The sequence below is a fragment of the Sparus aurata genome, chromosome 23 (genome assembly GCF_900880675.1).
Source record: "Sparus aurata chromosome 23, fSpaAur1.1, whole genome shotgun sequence".
NCBI classification, from domain to species: Eukaryota; Metazoa; Chordata; class Actinopteri; order Spariformes; family Sparidae; genus Sparus; species Sparus aurata.
The window spans coordinates 11,295,058-11,315,671 of record NC_044209.1 but is presented as its reverse complement, the minus strand read 5'-3'; the positions used below and the strand labels follow the sequence as shown (position 1 = coordinate 11,315,671).

General features: G+C 44.5%; 1 protein-coding gene across 1 annotated transcript in view; it reads right to left on the bottom strand.

The window, feature by feature from the left end:
- The window catches only part of grapa (GRB2 related adaptor protein a), a 30,229-nt gene extending 11,186 nt beyond the window's left edge, over nt 1-19,043 (bottom strand). Inside the window, exons 1-4 of the mRNA XM_030408241.1 lie at nt 18,588-19,043; nt 12,765-12,862; nt 11,588-11,707; nt 94-262 (exon numbers count right to left, since the gene is read on the bottom strand). Of these exons, the coding sequence (XP_030264101.1) occupies nt 94-262; nt 11,588-11,707; nt 12,765-12,862; nt 18,588-18,665 (465 nt within the window). The 5' untranslated portion in view covers nt 18,666-19,043. The remainder of the gene's footprint in view (nt 1-93; nt 263-11,587; nt 11,708-12,764; nt 12,863-18,587) is intronic.
- Nucleotides 19,044-20,614: the final 1,571 nt, after the last annotated feature.

The window sequence follows — 20,614 nt, the reverse complement described above, 5'->3', positions numbered from 1 at the left end:
TTTGGTATTTAAGTGTTGAGGCAGTTTGAATGCGAGACAGAGAGAAAGAAATGATAAAGGCGCAAACAACCAAACGAGGGGTCGCGCGCTCACCCTGGCGAACTGCTCGGGGTCCCTCAGAAAGACGGTCCTTTCCTTGGCGATGCTGTTGCAGTGGTAGAACTCCACCAGCTCGTTCAGCGAGGAGAAGAGCTCGTCCCACACGTAGTACTGAGAACAGCGGTCCTGCAGCACCTTGAAATGCTGGACGTGGTCCCCGTAACTGCGAAATAAACAGACGGAGAGATTTAAAATCATTTCTCATGGTGAAAGTCCAGTTGATATCTAGATTTGACTATGTTCAATGACGTGAAATTTCACTACTACATTTCTTCTCGGAGCGATAACTGAGTGCATAGTTTAGGGGTCCTCGAGTTTTTCAAAGACAGAACTGATTGGCGTGTGGTGGTGAAAAGACACTTGAGGTAACATCTGCGTCGAGCTAGCTGCTTACAATCAAGTCCACAGTAAAATGCCAAAGGCCAAGGAGGCGATGAGACAGGGAAAAAAAATGGTGAAAAGAAGGGACCAGTCGGACAGAACGATACAAAAGCAGACAGAAAGGTTAATGCATGCGCTACATTTAGATTAGCGCATATAATTAGATTCAAATATAAGTTAAAGAGCATATAGTAACATTCACATCATGTGTCAGAATTGTCGCGCCTTGGAAAATGAACGTTTGTGGCTCATCTGTGAGAATCTGTTCTGGAGCACCGATTTAGCAGCGTTTCACATCAAATGGTATTTAATGAATACGGGGTTGTCAGAGGAACACAAATTGAGTGTAGTTAAAAGAAATAATAAAATAAAGCCGGTGGCAGAAAACAAAAATAGCCACTGTGTTGGAGTGCGTGCTTAGTTGTGATGATTAAAAGATTTTGGCCGGTGTTCATTGGCAATCATACCTGCTCCCCTATCCGGCTCCACGGCGGTTGCTAAGTAACTTGCCAGCTTATCTTTAGAAATCTGGACATCTCACCGCGATCGTACCGTTATATAACTGCAGCCGGAAGTCAGTACAACTCCCCCATATTTCTAAAGGCATCACAGAAGTAGGTGTGTGTGTTTGTGTCAAGCTTATGTTAATGACCGTTACAATGTCATCTCCCCTGTGTGGAAAAAAAAGAAAATGTAATCCTGTAGGAGGAAGATGCCGCTCATTGTTGCATCACCGCGTTGTAATAAGATACAGCTGATGCCTCCTATGAATGGCCTTTGCTTTGGGATAAAACGCAGTATAGCTTTTGTGGCGTTTTCCCACCAGACTCCCTTTTCCTCTGTCGTGTCTGACTGGCACCGCTCCGAGCTCGAAAGACGAGTGTAAATGAGCGCCGGCTTGTTTCTGTCAGAACTCCCTCTCTCTATTCAGACGCCGAGCTCCGAGAACAAGCGGGGCCGACTCCCCGATGACTGGATGGCATTCAGCTACACCTCCACCCTGCCCCGTCTTTCCCTGCCTGTCCTCATTTCTCCCTTCTCACCCCTCGCACTCTCTCTCGAACGCGATGCAAACCGCCACTGGAGTGTAAAAATAAACAGTCGGAAAACATTCATTCAAGCTTAATGTAAAGTTTTTTGACTTGTTTTTTGGGGTTGGCACTGCACCGGCCTTTGAAGCCTCTGAGCATGAACTCATTCTGTGTGAGCAGCAGCTATCTGTCTTTTTTTTTTTTTTTTTTTTCTCCAGCTTTTGCCTGAGGATCTGTATTCCTCCCCTCTGTTATCCGACTTCTATCAAACCTTTTCCCCTCTCTATCACAATTCCTGTTGTTATCTGCTCCACAGTCAGCCCCCTCTCGATTCGGCCCTATCCCTCCTCTGACTCTCTCCCGCACACACATGCACACAACACAAAATTGCGCTCATCTCGATGGATGATCTCCATCAGCCCCACCGCTGTCCCCTAGTTGTCTTATGCAATCTGCTGCACCCTACTGGTTGGGCTCTGCTACTGCCGCCAGCTGTGCAGCTGTTTGTCTGAGGGACACAAAAGCATCGTGTGAGCCGGGCCACGTCCTCACCGGATGGAAAAATACATGGCAAAAGAAAGTATGAGCAGAATTCAGATCCTGTTGAAAGGTGAATTGTGGGGCGTTTGTGCTAAAGACAGGATGTAGACGGAGAAAGGACTTTCCCTTGAGGGGACTTTGAAGGAAGGAAAGGGGGAAATCAGTAAGCTCTACCTGTTCACCACATCCAGCTACGTATCCTGCAGCTGTTATTGCAACAATAACCCCAAATCTAACATGTACTCGGGCAAAGTGTACAACACCAAAAATGTCCTGATTGTAGTGAAAATGTTGTAAATAAGTTCCGATACTGTAGAAAATTAGATTTCCATTTTTTGCAATTATAAAGTAGGTCTAGTTGCTGTATAAAACCTGTTAAAGTATTTAAAAAAAAAAAAAACACTCAATTGCACACAGCCCATATTCAGAAACTGTGCCCTCTAACCAGCTGCCAGGACTTCTGTGACATTGTGATGTCACACCCACACGGTCACTGATCTCAGCCCCGCCCCCAGCACAGTAACGTTTGCAAAAGCATTGACCAAAAAACTGATATGTTTCTCAGGCTTTGTAAGAGCTGACCAATCAGATCAGTCCAGACTTTTTGTAAGACAGACGCTAGAACAGAGAGTTCAGCGAGAGGGTGAATAGAGGTGCTGCAGCAATGGACCGTAGTTGTCATGTTTAAGCATGTAAAGACTTTCTAGCAGATACCCAAAATAAAAACATGAACCGGAATTATGTCAGACCACGAACCAGAGGTGTTAAAGCTTTGATTATACAAGAAGTAAAATAAAATAAAATAAATGCTTTAACTATCAGATATAAAATCAATGACATCATCTTACTACAGACAGAATGGTAGTGACTCGTGGGTAGCTCTCTGTTAAACATGGTTCAAGAAAAAATTATCTTATATATTCATTCTTGTATTTCACAAATCATTTCTACAAGCTGTGATACCTCCTGCTGAGCCAGTTCTGAAAAAACAAGCAAATTCAACCTTCCCCCCCAAAAAAATAAAAATCCTGGAGCGTCTCCACACAGTTGTATAGCTTCAAATATTCATGGAGCAACGCTTAGACCACAATGTCATATCTTCACACTCGATTTGCCCTGCAGCGCAAAACACTACTCCACCTCTGTACAACTGGAGGGTTAAAACACAACCTAATGCACTTTTCAGACCACAGTTGAGATGACATTACAGCTAACAATCATGATGAAAACCACAAAATATTCAAATCAAATTTGCAAACTTGCCTCCCACATGCTGTTATAAGGTCATGAGCAGGAGCACAGGCATGGTTTTAGGCTAAAAATAAGCCTGTCTGTGACCTGCAACTTCCCCCATTAGCTGGAAAACACAGTGGATCCACATACAGCCTTACATGGTCCAAGTTTAAATTTAATAGCAATATCACTATATGAAAACATAAACATGCATAAACAATAGTTAAAAACAAATGCTTAGGTGGTCTATTCAAATGCATACATACAACTGCATAAACTGTGGGCTTTAGAAGCTTTAATAAACTGCATATAACTGGATTTGAAATTTCATTGGCTACATGATGCATCAACCATCTGGGGGCTGGCACGTTAGTGGCTCAAACGAGAGGAGAAAGAAGAGAGAGTGGGCCACCTGTTGACACTATCAATCTATGGCTCGAGGACGGGCTTAGTAGCTCATATCTATTCAAAAGAGTCGTCAGTCGTGGTGTCTGACGTGAAATGAGAGGAGCTTTTTCACAGATAAAAGCACAGGCTTGCGTGGTGAAGTAGGCAGAATTTACGAGCAGTTTTTCGAAAGAGCAAAAAATAAAAAAAAATAAGGCTGAAAAGCTGTCGGAAGAGGAGATTGGAGGAAAGATAGCAGATGTAATGTTGTAGCTATATCAGCATTAGGCGGTGTCAAGCAGATAGACGTTTCTTTTATTAATTATTACCCAGAGACATTAGAGAAGTCAGCGTGCGTAACACAGACAGCATCTGTCTCAGCTTGATCACACACACACACAGAGAGCACACTGGCCTCTCATCTCCCTGATCCAGTGTAATTAAGGCCCACAGCGATGGAGAGATTATTTTCTATTTCCGAGTCAAAGGCAGCCAGGGAGTGAGAGATTAAGACGGAACGGGAGCGAGCACGGCTGAAAAAAGCGGAAAATGAAATAGATGTCGAGATAGACAGATATACGCGCTCCAGATGAGGACAGAAGTTATTTTTTAAAAAAACTTTTGACTCTGCGCAAGCACATTTCGAGACCCGCAAAGGTCATCCGTCCATCTTTCTCTCCACTTTCTCCATCAATCCATTCTCACTTCCCTGCTTCTCCCCTCTGTCTCTCATCCTGCCAGCCCCCCTTCTCGTCTATAATCTGCCGTTCGGCTTCTGAACCGCTGCAGACGCCTGGAATTCTTCACACGGTCGCACTGACACCTCCAGCTGTCAATTTAACTCGCCGACTCTGTGTGTGTGTGTCAGTAACCGATGGACGTGTCATGGAGTTATATCAGAGCGTGTGTCAACGGTTACATCAGTGTTTACATGTGCCGACCCCCCCCCCACCCGTTCGTCTGTTTGTGCGTGAGTCGGGTCTCATGTGTCACAGGGCTGAGCGTAGTGGCCACGGGTCTGTGCATGCGTGTGATTCCTCTAAGTGTGTGTCAGCCAAGCATGTAAGTGAGTGAGGTTCAGCTCCTCCTGCAGCATCAATAAAGCATCGCCCATGACCCATTTTGATAGATGGACGACGGGGAGAGGGAGGAAGTGTGTGTGTGTGTGTGTGTGCGTCGTGTGTGTCAGTGCTCCGAGGGGTGAGGGTGGGGAGAGGCGGAGCGGGTGACGGAGCGAATGAGGTGAAGAATGATAAAAGATGCTTGGTGGAGGCAATTTCGTCGAAAGGGGTGCTGATGGTTCAATAAGCATCTCAGACGGAGATGATATGAGCCTGAGAGAGGGAGATGCAGGGCTTCCTCTCCAGTCGGTTATCATCATAAAGTAAACAACTCTCCGTCTAAACAAACACAAATGAAATGCAGAAAATGCATTTTTTGCTTTTGAAAGGACAACATCTCTATATGACTTGTATCATTTTCAACTCCCTCTAGCTATGATTAAAAAGAATTAGGACGAACTTGAATGATTGGGATCAAAAATGCGGTCACCGGTTGAGATACGGTTCGATCTTCCGGAGGGACGGCGCATGTTTCAGCAACTTTTCGACTGCAATATGGCAACTCCTGTCATAAATATAGATTTGAGTAGGCATATGAAGGTTTGCAAGAGCCAGATGTGCTTCAAGGAAGGGAACAATGTAATCCGTTTAGTTAAATCTCATCGCACAGAGCCAAAGAGCCGCAGGTTTTCTGGCTAAGCAACGTCAAGCTAACAAACCCTTAAGCTAAGCTGAAACTAGAGAATTACACAAGGAAAAAGTTCCCACGTAGACTTTTAGCACTCTTTAAGTCTTGTTTTCTGTCATACTTAGTTTGCCAAGTTGACTCTCCAAGTTCTGGTCTTGCCAAACCAGCTTAAAGCAACGCGGGTAAGCTAGTTAGCGACGCTGTCGTGCAAACCTTGTGAGTTGTATATGCTGAACTCTTAAAGGAATAGTTAGATATTTAGCTTTTTCACCTCCTGGCCTAGAGTTTGTAGAGAAGACCTGCACAGAAAATATGAAGCTAAAGCTAACAGCTGACTATCTTAGCTTAGCAGAAAGACTGGACTTGCGGTAAAACAGCTAGCCCAGCTCCGTCCAAATTAATTGCTGAGCTTTAAAGTTTTAGAGGTTTTTTTTTTGTAACGGGGCGGATCAAGGCGAGCTGTTCTGCCATGTTTCCGGACTTTGTGCTAAGCTAAACCAAGCGGCGGCTGGCGTTACCTTCATATTTAACGGACAGGCATCAGATTGAATTCTCAAACTAAAGTCATAAGAAGTTAGTTGAAGGTGGAGCCCTCTCACTCAGAGCAATATCAGGCATTTATGATTTTATGTTACACTATTGCTTTTATAAATCTTTTGATACAGCACCACATCACTAGATCCAGAGAAGAGATGGACAGAGAGAAAAGGTATAGGCTAGACTAAATTGATCAAATATTGAATTTAAAAGAGATAGAGAAAAGACAGGAGGAGGCCCTCTGGAGGGTTTATCTCCCTCCCAGAGGACCAGACAGTATTATTTCAGCTCCACTGTCAATATCTGAAAATAGAGAAACCATGCGCCCCCCTCCTCCACCCACCATAAGCTTCTCCTACTGCTGTTTCGTCTGCAGTCACTGCTCGCTCTTTCCCGCCGTATTTCTTCATCTCTCTTTAGATTTTCCCCTCATCTCTCTATTTCCCTCTTTATTTTGTCTCGCACGAGTCTGTCTCAATTCTGTTTATGGTCACTGCACTGTGTCATTGAAGTGTGCCACTGAGATGTGGTGTGAGCTGTGAAAGCCGAAAAAAAAAAAAAAAAGAGACCAGGTCAGTCATCGCAGATATGAAGAAAAACAAAAAAAAGATTTCCAAACCCTCCAGTGCTCCAAGTTGCTGTGGATTTTGTTCAGCAGAGCCAAGCCCAAGTTTCCCCTGTTTTCAGGATTTTATGCTAAGCTAAGCTAACTGTCTTCTTGTATTAAAATAACGGTAGCTTCAGTAGCTTGGGGGATGCATAAGGCAAAAGCACAACTCGGAATGAGAGGAGAAATGGAGCTAATTGCTGCGAACACAGTGCATTTATTCCAACATGGTGTTGCATAACGTTGACTCACTTCTTCTTCTTCTCCATCATGTATTTTGTATAACCCCATTTTCTCCGAATGATTTATTTCAACTAACTAAACATAAAGTAACCCACTTTTATTTGTGGGTTGTCAGGCGTCGGTTAGTGTGAAATTGTCCCCCCCTCCCGATGATGACATTCGTGGAACACTGTGTTGCTTTAAGTTTAAAGACGATTATGTAGCTGTAAAAAGAAGCGTGGCCCAAAGGATCAGTTCCCTTTATGGTCCCACTTTGGAGACTATAATGATGACGGATGACAAGAAAAGCTTGACTGAACATCCTGATTCAGCACTTGCTGCGTGAGCCGTTAGACACTGGAAGTGTGAGTCAGTGATATCTGAAGCCATGTCAAGAAGTGGTCGGGTCTGTTTTAATGAGCCATTTCAGCGAGCAGGTTCACAGTATGTCACCGGCAACATCATTCCCATTGGAGGTGCTGTTTGAAGATCACAATGCAGGCAGCAGAGCAGGGAGCCGGCATCGAGAGCGCATTTAGGTGGCCAGGACGGTATTTGGCGGACCCTGCCACCTTTTCAAGCTTCTAACAGTGTCCTGGGGACCTTATTTTCCTCTAAGAACAGCTTGTTTATTCAGTTATGGAAAAAATGAATGTCTAAATTGTAGTATTACCTCATTAAAGTTACAAATATCAAAATTCTGACTTAGAATTTTTTGTGCTCCTGATCTGAACAAGAGAGAGTGCAGAGAGTTGAGCTATAAAACACATTCGCACACGGGAAGTTGTTGTCAAACCAAATCCAACCGCCAGAGCAAAGAAAACTGACTTTGCTCTATATGACCGTCACCTAACAGAAGAAAAAAAGACCACAGCAGAAAACAAACGCTTAAGTGTCTGTGCATGAGAATGCACGTGTGTGTAGTGTGTCTGTTTGCGTGCGTGGGCTGACCACCACGCTGTTTAAGAACCTGCGTCAAAAGCAGCGACAGGACTGAGCTGCGGTGAGGCAACCTTGTGCTCTGTCACACGGCCAGACATCAGGCCATCACACAGAACTTGACTCAAAGAAAATGTGCACACATATCCTGTACGTGGCGGCGTTTCAACAAGGAAAGGTGACTCGAATCCCCTGACATACAAAAGAACCACACATCTGTACATCTAAAGTAATGAAGTTAAAAATATCACTGCAATTCTCTCGTGGATGAACTTTCCCTCAGTGCTCGCCTTTGCCTCAGTTGTTAATTTCCTACAGTGTCTTTTGATGACTCACGCAGACTGTGCCAATTGTTACATTCAGCTGTGTGATGTAAAATGTAGGTGGAAGGGGCTGATACTGAGAGAGTCGATGCTGGCTGAACAATGAACGAGGAAGTGAGACTTTGCATTTAGAAAAGTGAAAGTTACGTCTCCACCGGGTGTTGAAAAATATCTAACTCTAACTACTCAAGAAAAAATGGGACCAGAAACACAACATGTTGCCTTTTAACTGTGACGGTGTACCTCAGCTCCTTTTCCCCGACACGATTTTTCAAAATAAAAGATCTAAGATTTATAGGATTGTGGAGGGTCCTTTGGGTGTCTGTGCTGCCGAGTCAAGGAGCGCTGCGAAAGCCCAGCTAATCATAATGGATTCCTCATCTCTCTCGCTCTGTAAAAGTCTAGGTTGACATCACTTTGCTCCACTTTCCAAAAATAAGCTACTAAATAACCCATCGGGACAGTTTCGCTGGCATTGCATGAATCCGGTCCCGAGTCGCATATTCGTTCACAACCGCCTATCAAAAAGCATCCCAAACAAAAACTTTACTCAATCACAGCGCCCTCTGCTCTATCTGTGGACGATAAATCTCTAATTCGGAGTACAGCAAGCTTTTTCTGACCAACATTGCGGAAAGTAATTTTTTGCAGGACAGTCGCCCGAATGTAACGTTAGCAGTTCACATTGTGCAAGCGCAGATAAATCCAGGGTTGACATTTGTTCCAAACGTGGCATATTACATTCATATTACTTGCTTATAAGCTGACTTTTTTTTTGTACACCGGGTTTTGTTGCCATAAACACAGCTTGAAATCGTTCTGACATCGCCTAAAAAGATATCCAGTGACGTCACACCTTACAAATGTTGAAACACAGTCCTGAACTGTGGTCACTTGCTTGACAGCCATAATTTTAGGTCCCCAGTCAGAACCACCATCGAGGACACTGAGGTCATGTCCAGGGATTTTTGTTTGTTTGTTTGTTTAGGGTTAGGCTTGCTCAGGGTAACCCGGCAATTAAATAATACAAAAGTCATTATTTTGTTGCCTGTGTTTAATTTAATCACCGACCGATGACAGCCGAGTATATTCAAATTTGGTGAATAAAGTGCTTTATCCCTCTTCTCTGGCTAAATGAAGCGTTTGAAACCTTTCCATTACCTGATTATCTAAAAAACTTGCATTCTCACAAGCTTGCAGTCGTGACTTTACCGCTTCTATGAACCCTGTCCCCAGTCTGCAGTTTTCATGATCTGACTGCACCGGAATGATGAACAACAACGGGCCCTGTGTTCGATAAACCGTTGACTGCTTTGTGAAGGTTAATTAAACTTTATTTTTTTGCTGGAAATGAAGCCTGAGAAATGCAACAGCGGGACACAAAGGAGATAATAGCGGTGACTGTTTATGACTAATAAGTTTGAAGTCGTAAAAATCGCTCGCGTCCGTGAGAATGAATCACGGCTCCTCTTCTTCCCTTTAAAGTGACACATAAAACTTTTCCTCACGACTAAATTACCCAAGTAGTGATTGGAAACTGACCAATGGTGTGTGAAATGTATTACCGTGATGCTGGTTGATAAAAATCTACAAGGCATCAAATGTAAAAATATCAAACTGGTTCTATTTTGATGAAAAGCTCTATCTGAACCTTGTGCCACATTCACAGTGTCGCATGACTTCCAGCTTCGCCGTCAGTTTTCCTGTATAATATCACACAGACTCCCTTTTTGGCGCCATTCATGGCCGTGAAAGCGGATCTGATTTTCACGGACTGACGTCAAAGCTGGAACCGAGCTGAGCCGGGCTGAGCCGGGACTGAAGTCAGGACGTCTCCTCTGACAGGGGGAGCTGTCAGCACTGCAAGGACCACACAAACACACACGCTCGCACAGACACCTGACCCAATTTTCAAGCTCCTACACCATCCAGCAACAACAGCCAGAGAGACATCAACAGACAGCCAAGAAAAACAAGAAGCATCAAAATCCTCTCCGTCCCCTCTTGGCAATCTGCGCCTCCCTTCTCTTCCTTCCCTCCAATTTTCCCCTTTCGATTTCCCCCCAAAATGCAAAACAAGTTATTTTTTCCTTTCCTGTGTTAATGCTTCCAGAGGCCTGTCCTCAATCCACTGGGAGTGAGATATCATGCCCAGACTTTGTCACAAACAACCGCAAAGCAACCCACAAATCCAACTCTTAACCCCGTTGGCCTGCGCCAGTTCTCCTTCCAGCCCCCGGCAGCTCAGAGAGGAGCCAAGCCTCAGTTCCAAGTCTGGCCTCGAGTGCCAAAAATTCAGACGTCGGACGCATCCTGACTCTCCACCTCTTAATATCCAAACATCCCCCAGGAGCGTAGCACCAAGCCTCAGCTGCACCCCTGACCGCCATCTATCCTTTGAGACAACCGCTCGGGCCCCATTAGCAGCTCCAGATGCCGCGGTGTGCCAGACAGGATTAGCTCACAACGGGCCAGAGGGGTGGCAGATCCTCCCTCTCTCTCCGCCCTTCACCTTATCCTCTTTACCCTCCTCCTCCGCCTGCTCCTCTGATCCCCTGCCACCAACGGAAACACAGCATGGACATACATACACACACAATCATACATGCACACACTGAAAGTTTTATTAATGAACACACAAAGGCCAGCAATGCTGCCTGCGCGGGGGGATGTGTGCATCTGTGCATACGGCACATGTTTACATAGATGTGCTAATTGAATTAGATGCATAAAGAGAGATGGAGGGAAACTTTAATGACCATGTGGAGAAACAGGGCTGTTGGAGTAAGAAATAAGATGTAAAGAATATACAGACTGAGGTGGAGTACAGGAACTCTCAGGCACATTAAAGGGACAGTTCACCCCAAAGTCAAAAATCCATATTTTTCCTTTTACCTGCAGTGCTATTTAACCATCTAGATGTTCTTGTGTGTGTGAGCTGCAGAGTTGCAGAGATATCATCCTTAGAGATGCCCTGGCTTCTCTCCTACATGTATATGATTGGTGGCTCTCAGCTTGTGCTTCCCAGAAATCATGGCCCGGTCATGACTCGAGACAGTCCTTGGTTTTTAAAACGTTATGAGGTGTAAACACGAATCGCGTCCTCTTCCGCTGAGTGGTAACATCACCGAGCTCAGTGTGCTTAGCTAGCTAGAGCCTCGTCCACGGGTGCGGTTTGGTGAAAAAAGGAAATAGTCCCAGACGCTTTTGGCAAAACAGGGTCTGTGGATTATCTTGAGTAGCCAGGTAATCATTTCTGGAAAGAGTCACTGCTGTTGAGTTTTTCAGATGTATTCTTTTGCATGCTCTGAGCATCACAAGCGTCAAGTGTCCTCTGGTTCCATTATATTCAAGGAAAGGCAGACAGCTCTACAGACGGTAGCCTATCTCCGAAAACATTGCAACCCACACCGAAAACTAAACAGGTAAATAGCTCTAAAGGTTTTGAGGTGACACAAACCTTTTATAATGCAATGGATACATGTACAAAGTTAAAAATGTGCATGATGTGGATGCCGGAGTCATTCTTTACGTCCTACCTGACGGACATTGAGAACTCCCCGGGGGCGCTCTCACTCTCTCTGACCAGGAAGGCCCCACACTCCCTGTGTCTGAGCCGACTCTCCGCCACGCCGCGAGATATACGACCGGCGAACCAGCTGCAGGAGAACACAAAAACACAAAAGGGTTAAAAAATTTAAAAAGATGAGATCATTCATGTGAAGTGTGATGTTGCGGGGTGCGCGCAGCTTCAACCCCACCGTTCACACTTGAGTGAAATTAGTTTGGACGTCTCACAACTTTTTGATGCCTGTGTTTTGGGCTGAAATGAATCGAGTTCGAAGGAACAGCAGCAGATCAATGCTGACAGGGAAATAAAAAGAGAATCTGGCGGTACAAAGGAAAATGAGCACATTTCTGAGGCTATTTTTAAATGTGTTGCTAAAAATGCACGCAATATACAAATCCCAGAAAGGCTGTATTTCAGTTGTCAACTGTGGAGCGTAAGTAATAGTGTCATTTTTCATTTTTGCTCATTAGCCTTGCTTAGCAGAGCAGTTTGTTTGGATGCGAGGTTTGCAGAAATGGCATTCTGCTTTTCGTGAACCTGTGCAGCCTCATTACGGAGGCCACGCACCACTGGACCCTCTCGGTGAAGGTCATCAGGTCAGGAGGATTCTGAGCCTTTTTATTTTTTATTTTGTTGTTGCTTGGCTCTTTAAAGCGGTGTGGAGGAGGAGAAGCACTCGCAGACGAACACAACCAAAACACATCTCCCCCCGGTGCGCACAAACTGAACCAGGCAGCTCCACCTGGGCCGTGCATCGGCGTTCATTAGCGAGCCGGAGCTGCTCTAAATGGCTGCGTTGTCAGTTTGGGGTTTTGTCACAGCGGAAAAAAAGTAGAACCCAGCTGGTGCAGGACCATCTGATGGAGACACAGGGTGTACCAGCAGCTCCACTGTAAACACACACACACGCGCACGGCTGTATCATGTGTGATTACGTAAGGCAAGCGAGTGAGTGTGTCGCTTTGGGTGGGCTGCCTTATGCCGGCGTGCAGATGTCCAGAGCTGAGCAGAGAAACTCCCCCGAGCTGCAAACGCTCACTGATGAGCTGCTTAGATAGGCCAGTGCTGGAACGTGTGAAACGCATTCATGAAGATGCATGTGCTCGTGCGTGCGTGTGTGTGTGTGTTTGTGCGTGTGTACTTACGCGTGTGGCCGCAGGTTGATGTAGTTTTTTGGCACAAATCCTTTCCTGTTGTGGAGCTCAGCTGTGTACCAGTTAGGATCATCCTCCATGTTGGTGATCTAGGAGCACACAAACACACACACACACACACACACACACACACAAATGAAATATCGCTCCTAATGATGTTGACGCAGGCTATTACTAGCGGGTGAAAGGCGACTTTCATTTCTCTCCGGCCTCGCCTGTATATCAATCTCCTCGCCGGGCCTCTCTTCTTCCATTATCCGGTACAGTGGCTTTCATTCATCTTTGCGCGAACCGAGGCCCCAAAACACACAAGATTACTGGCGCGTTCAAAATGCCACGTGAAGCCAATCATTAATATGCACACATTAACCAATACATTTTTGTCGGAAGCAGAGGAAGAGCAGAAAGGTCAGACCGGTCATGCTAGATGACTTCCTCTGACGGACGGCAGCAGAGGACAAGTCTTTAATTGTGAGGGACACACTGTCACCTGCTGTGCTCCACAGTGTAGCAGCTTTAATATTTACATATGTATCCATTCATGTTTCGTTGCTCTTTTTTTTCTCCTCCGTTGTCATTTTTCATGCAGTATCCTAATCCGGCTGTGACATCCCTTGTCGTTTCGATATTTCTAAGCTGTTGCTTTGTTTGCTCCGCTTGGTTTGCAGCGACGGGTTTTGATAAACTCTTTTTCTCAGCCGACAGAGCCGAGGTCCATTGCTTTCTTTGGAGCTTTTCCTTTGTGTTCACAGTCACCGTAAAACTCTGCAAGGTGAAGTTTAAAAACATGAATCCTCCCAGAAACGACTACGACTAATGATGGTAAAAAAAAAAAAACAACAAAAAAACCCCCCCAAAAAAACCAACTCTTTTGGCGACGCTGCCAAAAAAGTTGCCTGGTCCCCCCTCTGTGCCTTCAGGAACTTCATTTCATGCACCATCTATTTTAACGCTCGCGTCGTGCGAGCATTTTAAAATGTGTTGCAGGCAATGGATTGATTTGCCGCTCATTGCATCAATCATTGTTCAATCATACAACTGAATGATCGTCCCTTTAAATCAGCCGGTGGTTTCAATGTCGGCGTTTTTATTTGAACGAGAAAAGAATTCCCCCTCAAGCAGCCCCTTTGCTGTATTTCAGGCAGGTTAACGCAACACATTGTGACTGTCCTACTGGATGATTTCTCCTGCCTGCTATCGTTTATTCAACCCACTGCGCCGAGGCCTCAGTTAATTCATCACTGTGAGTCAGAGGCGTTAACTTTTCGAACAGAAGTTTGAATTGAAACCCTCTCATCTCCGTGTCCCACCTCCCTCCCCGTGTCCTTTCAGATTCGGCTTTTTCATGCCGCTTTGTCAGGGTTTGATTACAGAACAGCTCATGGATTTGCAATACTAATCAATCCTTCTTATTTTCTCATATCTTCCTCCCGACGAGAGACCGCATCATCGCTGCCTCGCCACTCATGAGTTAAACAATAGACTACAGTCAGATGAGGATTAGAGTTTGAGTAAAGTCCTGCATCGTGGAAAAAGAAAAAACCCAAATGATCCTCGTTTTATTCATGTTGCTTCCTTGGAAGTAAGCCAGTGTGTTAGTCAGCCTCAGCTAAGTGGAATACATTAATCATTTCTTTTCCCCTTCATGTTTATTTAGGATACGAACAATTGGGATCTTTATCTGCGGCCACTCCAACCGATTTGGCCGTGACCGTCTCAGCACCTTCCAGAGAATACCAGCGGATGTACACAATTAGCTCTGACAACAATACCCACATAAACCCCAAATCCAAACCGCCCGCAAAATGTCTGACATGAACATCTGCACTAGGCTCTGCACATCTGAACAAAGCTCTTGATGTGGCCGAAACAAATCAGGAGATTTTGAGATTTAGGAGATCCTGCCTCTGTAAGGCTGTCTGCCTGCTGCTGGGCTCAGGCAGCACTTTTGTCAGGATGATGTTTTCTTATTCTATTGAATATAAGAGATGAATAATGTACTTATTTCATCAACTCACGCTACTGCTGATTGCAAGATTGCGCGTTTCAGAACTACCCGGGCTTGACCGCACTACCTGGCTACTCCCTTTTTATCCGCTGCCAGTAACAGAGGAGCCTGTCACACAATCCAGATCCAATTCTTAATCCCACATTGTCACATTCATGTGTCGGGGTTTGGAGAACAAAAGTTTCTGTGCTCTACTTTTTAGTCCCTCATTTGAGATTTGCCCTCAACGGAGCGTAGGAGCAGACGCTTTTTTTAAATTGCTTTTTTTTTTTGTCATTTACTGTAATTATGAGTCAGCACTCGAGCTCAGTCTGATTGATCAGTTTCCACAGAACAACACAATGTAGACCAACAGGAAAATACCCAAAAGTCCTGCTGTTCAAGGCTGTACACATAGAGTCAACACTGAGAAAAGAGTCAAAGATGTGGGGTTTTTTTGGTGTGGTGGCGTATTGCCATGATACTAGAAGTTCTTACTTCGATACAATACCTTGAAAAATATCATATCATATATAACTTGAAAAGTACCAGCTGGTACTAGAGTATTTATCGACATTTCAATTCTTTGGACAACACTAGTATGGTGTTCAACGATAAGTGTCAGGCGAGTATAATGTGCTCAGACTGTTTGCGAGCTGATACATGAAATGAATGCTATAGCTAGCTAACATTCTGACTGGACTTTAGCATCATATAAGATTACACTCTAGAAAAATCGACAGATATATAACCCACAAAGCACTCATATTACATATGATATAGGTTTAGGTTAGGTTATAGGTTTCCATTAGGGATGCACAACATATCTCAGCCTGATAAGTCATTGGCCTGATAATGTAACATTATTGGTTATTGGCAGAGAATGAAATTATAACCGATAATCCAAACCAATAATACAAAGCCAAACTGCTTCAGTCGTGGTGGTAAAGCAAGTGAAAATCTATGACTTTAACTAAATAAGTCTTATTAGAGCTTTGGATAATATATCATCCGTCTTTGCCAGCTACACCTTAAGCTTTTCACTTTGAGAGAAGCATAAACTACAGGTTCTGAACTACATCACTATCAATTAATTTAGAGACAGTGCGCGGTGTTTTAAATTGATACGTACCCGCAGCAGTCAAGCAACATCTGTGCCGGGGTACAGAAACACCATTTGGACAAACCACATGCGTACAATGTATACTGTAATAGAACAAGTATTAACTTTAATTTGTCTAGTTAGGATAATGATTATGTTTGCTAGTAATTATTTCCAGTGCTTGGGGAAGTGTCCCCCACAGCACGTATTGTAATTACGGCCCTGCTCCTTTTATCTGCCCTGGCAACAAGTTGTGTAAACGAGCAGCTCTGGGACTTTAAGAACGCTTCTTAGCTCGAAATAAACGAACCCCAGTTAGTAGTGACTGGAAAGTATCTGACAAACAACTGTGGATTTTTTTTTTCTTTTTTACACGATGGACATTTTGCTCCACATGACGCTGTAAATGCCGGCCCATCTGCTGCTGCCAGCAGGACTGAATGAACGTGAAGAATTATTTAAAAGCACGGTTTGACCCACGTCTGAACCGGAGCGGTTTGGCTGAGGACGAGGCAGGCGGTTTATCCCAGTGGGCGGAAAGAATAAAGTGGCACAAAAGCTGAGCAGTGTTTTTTAAGCGGCGGCCCCGTTTCAGTGACAGAGATTGCGTCAGCGTGGCCGTAGAGCACGAGTTTGCTTTGACACTGCTGACCCAGCCGTCAACGTGAGCAAAGGCTCACGTCGCCTATGTTCAGTGAACCGAAGCCGAGAACTGATTTTGTCGTGATTTGCTGGTAGATTTAGGACTTTGATTAGTGATATTTGCAGACAAACACAGCAGGGGTCACAGAACCGCATTTATTTACTGTAACAGCTCCCTGATACGGCAACAACGCTAAATGCCAACTCATTCTGCTGGCCGCGTCGTGTGTTGACACTCGGTTCCAAGAAAATGACTTTCTGCAGAAAGCAGGAAAAGAGCAGCTGCTTTATTCATGTGACATCTAATATTGGAACAGAGTCTGTCTGCAATGAATAATATACCAGCCTACTGCATGCAATTAAAGGTAAATTTCGCCCTGAGGCATTATTATCCTGTTAGACATAATAAAATACGTGTCAAGGGTTATTCTGTGATGAGATCTTTCCCTCCACCTACAATACACAGAATGCCTTTCAGAAACCCAACAGAGAACAGGCTCAAGCTGGTAATATACTGTATGGTCTGCAGCAGTGGCCATGGCGGTATCATACCAAGAGCAAGAACATAACAGCGACACGAGACGGGAAAAAAAGTTGGGCTCTGGTCCGTCGACTGAGGCTTACACAGGCAGAGAAATTGATCTCGCTGTGTCTTCTTCCATTAACTTGTCCATCTACTGCGAGAGCGTCGAACAGCTGGTGCCATAAGTCTATCGAGAGAAGCTCTTGCTCTTTTAATCCTAGGTTTACTGCCGATGTCTTAGAGGGACAATTTTCCACTACAGTAATTTCCAGCTGTGCAGGATGCAATCTCGGGACAGCGCTCGGTTTGTTATGCGTCAGAAAAAAGAAGAAAAAAAACGCAACAGCTGCAGCTTTCAGAAAATGTTTTTGCGTTCCGTACCAAAAATTAGGCTGATTCAAAGGAGTTTTTTTTTTTTTCTTTTCATTTGTGGGGAATATTGCAACCGCTGTCATGTGTCAGATAAATCTGAAGCATGAGCTAGTGGCCAGTTAGCCCAGTGTAGCATTAAGACTGGAAACAGGGAGAAACAGACTGTGAAAATGTGAAGGGGAATTTTTCGCGTCCAGGAACAGAAACTTGAGGCAATTAGATGTCTTTGCCGAGAAACAGTTACATAACAATTCACACAAAGTCATTTTTACGGAAAACTGTTACACAAAGAAAACAAAATAGATATAAGGTGTTATTTAGTGGGCTTTAGACATGCTAGTAGTTGGCTTTTTGCTTGTTTGGATAGAGCAACTCTAGCTATGCAGGTATTTCCCTCTGTTTCCTGTCTTTAAGCTAAGCTAGCCAGCTAGCTACATATTTGCCACATATACTGGCGTACAAACACGAGAGGGGCGTCAGTCTTTTCACCAGAAAATAAGGAAATAAGTCAAACTATTCCTACAAGCCAGCCTAATTTTGGCTAAATATCATGCTCATTTTCGGGGAAATAGGCTAATTTGAAGAACTTTTCTTGCACGGGACCAGAAAACTGGGAAGTTAACTGTTTCTTTGCCCATGAAACACTTACCACACCAAGTCATTTCTACGCTTTTACAACTTGCCAACGGACAAAAAAAGACAGACATAAACAGTTGATTAGTGAGATTTAAACGTGCTAGTAGCTGGGTTTTGCTAGCTCTGGAAGTAGCTAGCTCAGTATTTCCCTCTTTTTTCTGCTTTTCAAACGAAGCCAGCCAACGACCTACACACATTTCTCATACACACGCGAGAGCAGCTTCGATTACTAGTCAAATTTTTGATATTGGATGCAACACACACACTTTCTTTCTTTCTTTCTTTCTTTCTTTTTTTCTTTTTTTCTTTTTTTCTTAAATCACTTTCTCAATTAAAATTTTTTGTAACTTTCAGTTCAGGCTCAAGCAGCCCAGGCTGGTTTGTCTGTTAGTTAGCAACATCAGCACCTGGATACAGAGTGTCAAGTAGACGTGGACGCTAAATTAAGTTATGATTGCTGTAATTATCACAGTGGAGGCAGAGAGAGACACACAGAGAGAGGTTAATCTGTTGGTCAACTTCTAGATAGATAGATAGATAGATGGGTCTTACCTTCAGCATGTCCCCCTTGTTGAAGCTGAGTTCATCGCCCTCTGTGGCACGAAACGTATAGAGTGCCACTGCCTCCATTCCGACACCTCCTAACACACACACACACACAAACGCACACTCACTCACACACACACATATGCCCACGCACTGGGACCCCCCACCAATGCCCCGTGGCACATATGGAGTGGACAGAGGGAGAAAATTGAAAAACAAACCAAAAAAAAAGAAAAGAAAGAAAAAGAAACAGATAGAATAAGGAGGGGGGATGCAATGGAGAGGGAGTGAAAAAATAAAGACAGACGGGGAGAGAATAAGAGGAGCAGGAGAGGAGAGGTCTCGTCTGTCCGCCGAGCCCGGAGAGCGTGGAGAGAGTCAGAGAGAGAGAGAGAGAGAGAGTGTGTGAGCTCGGCGAGGGGAGAAACACGACTGGCTGCTGCTCAGCAACACACTACCATGAGTAACGCTCAGAGAGAGAGAGAGAGAGAGACACACACACACACACACACAGACACACACACACAGCAACGAGGGGCAAGGGAGTGGGAGGCACTTCCTGTGTATATATTTGTCTCACACGGTTGGTGTGGCTTCTGTGGATTCTGTGTATGTGTGTTGCTTCAATCAGGTGCCTGTATGTGTGTGTGTGTGTGTGTGTGTGTGTGTGTGTGTGTCTTTGTCTTTAGACTTCTGCTCTCATTTCACACCTCTCGAAGTGAGGAGCGAGCTTGTGTCAGGTGTTACTCATATGTCATCTTTACGGATTAAGACATGTAAAGGTCAGGAGAGAAGTAAATGGATAATTCAGCCATAAATGAAAAAACATTTAGATGACTTATGGCATTTAATGAAACAGCAGCTACCGAGTTCCCCTCATATTCACGTGTACATGTGGCGGTACAGTTTCACACACACCAGTGTGGTAAAAGGTTGGTACCCGGGCGGCTGGATGGACCTTTGCATGTGGGCATCATATATCCCAGCTTAAGTCATTCAGTAAGTTGCGAAAAGTTCCCCAGGGTAAAGTTGGACATAGCGGCATGTGAAAAAAAATTTAAAAAAATTTGCAAGGGAAGAGCTTTTCATTTCAATACTGGAGGGACACAGTCAAGATGAAAGAAATCGTCCCGACACACTGTGGGTGTAACAGAAGCCTACACGTCGCTCTACTTTTCACCTGCGAGGAGGAAAGCCGAAACAGAATTCACGTTCAAAGGTCTGCAGGTTTGAGAGGTGCTGAGGAGAGTTATCGTTCCTTCCAGGTGAGGAAACGCTCAACTGAGCCGAGGATGGAAATGTCCAGAGCAGAAGCTGATTCTATTGATTGTCAAAACTGCATTAAAGCGTTATTATGTCGCTTTTTACTACCTTCGAATAACAGCTCCAGAATCATTTTGATAGTACAGCGACTTATATTGGTGCAAATAGTGTCTCTGTCTCCACCGCTCTGCCCCCTCAACACCTGTTTCTGCGCTTCACTGGGTTGTATCAAGGAAACTGAGCCAGGCAGGCGGTCAACAGAACCAGGGGGATTTCTCAAGAATGAGTCAATGTACACCTGGATTCAAGGAGGACATGGTAGCAGTTTGGTGGCCAAAGGTCAACGCTATCGCCACCTCATGGCGCCACGATCTCTGTGCCGATATCTCAAAAACGCATTGAGGGAATTTCTTCTAACGAATTAGATGTCGGTGGTCGTACAACTGCAAGGCAAAAAACGTCAGAGAATGCACGTGTTTATTTCAAGACATGTTTGTCGTGATGTGCCGAATCCTGGGATTTAAGGTGCCAAACTGCAGGAAAATAAGATTTTTCTGCGTCATGTTGCTTTGAAGAAAGATAAGATACCACACATCGACTCGAAGAGGTCCTCCGTGTGTCTCTGATGGGAGAAATCTGACGCTGATCTATAAGTCAGAGCTCCGCCCCGACAGTAAACTCCTGTTAATCTCTAGTGTCGGCCCATAAATCAGAGTTCGGTGTCACCACTTTCTCTCAGATGTTGTGAAACAGCCCAGAAAGTCACTGAT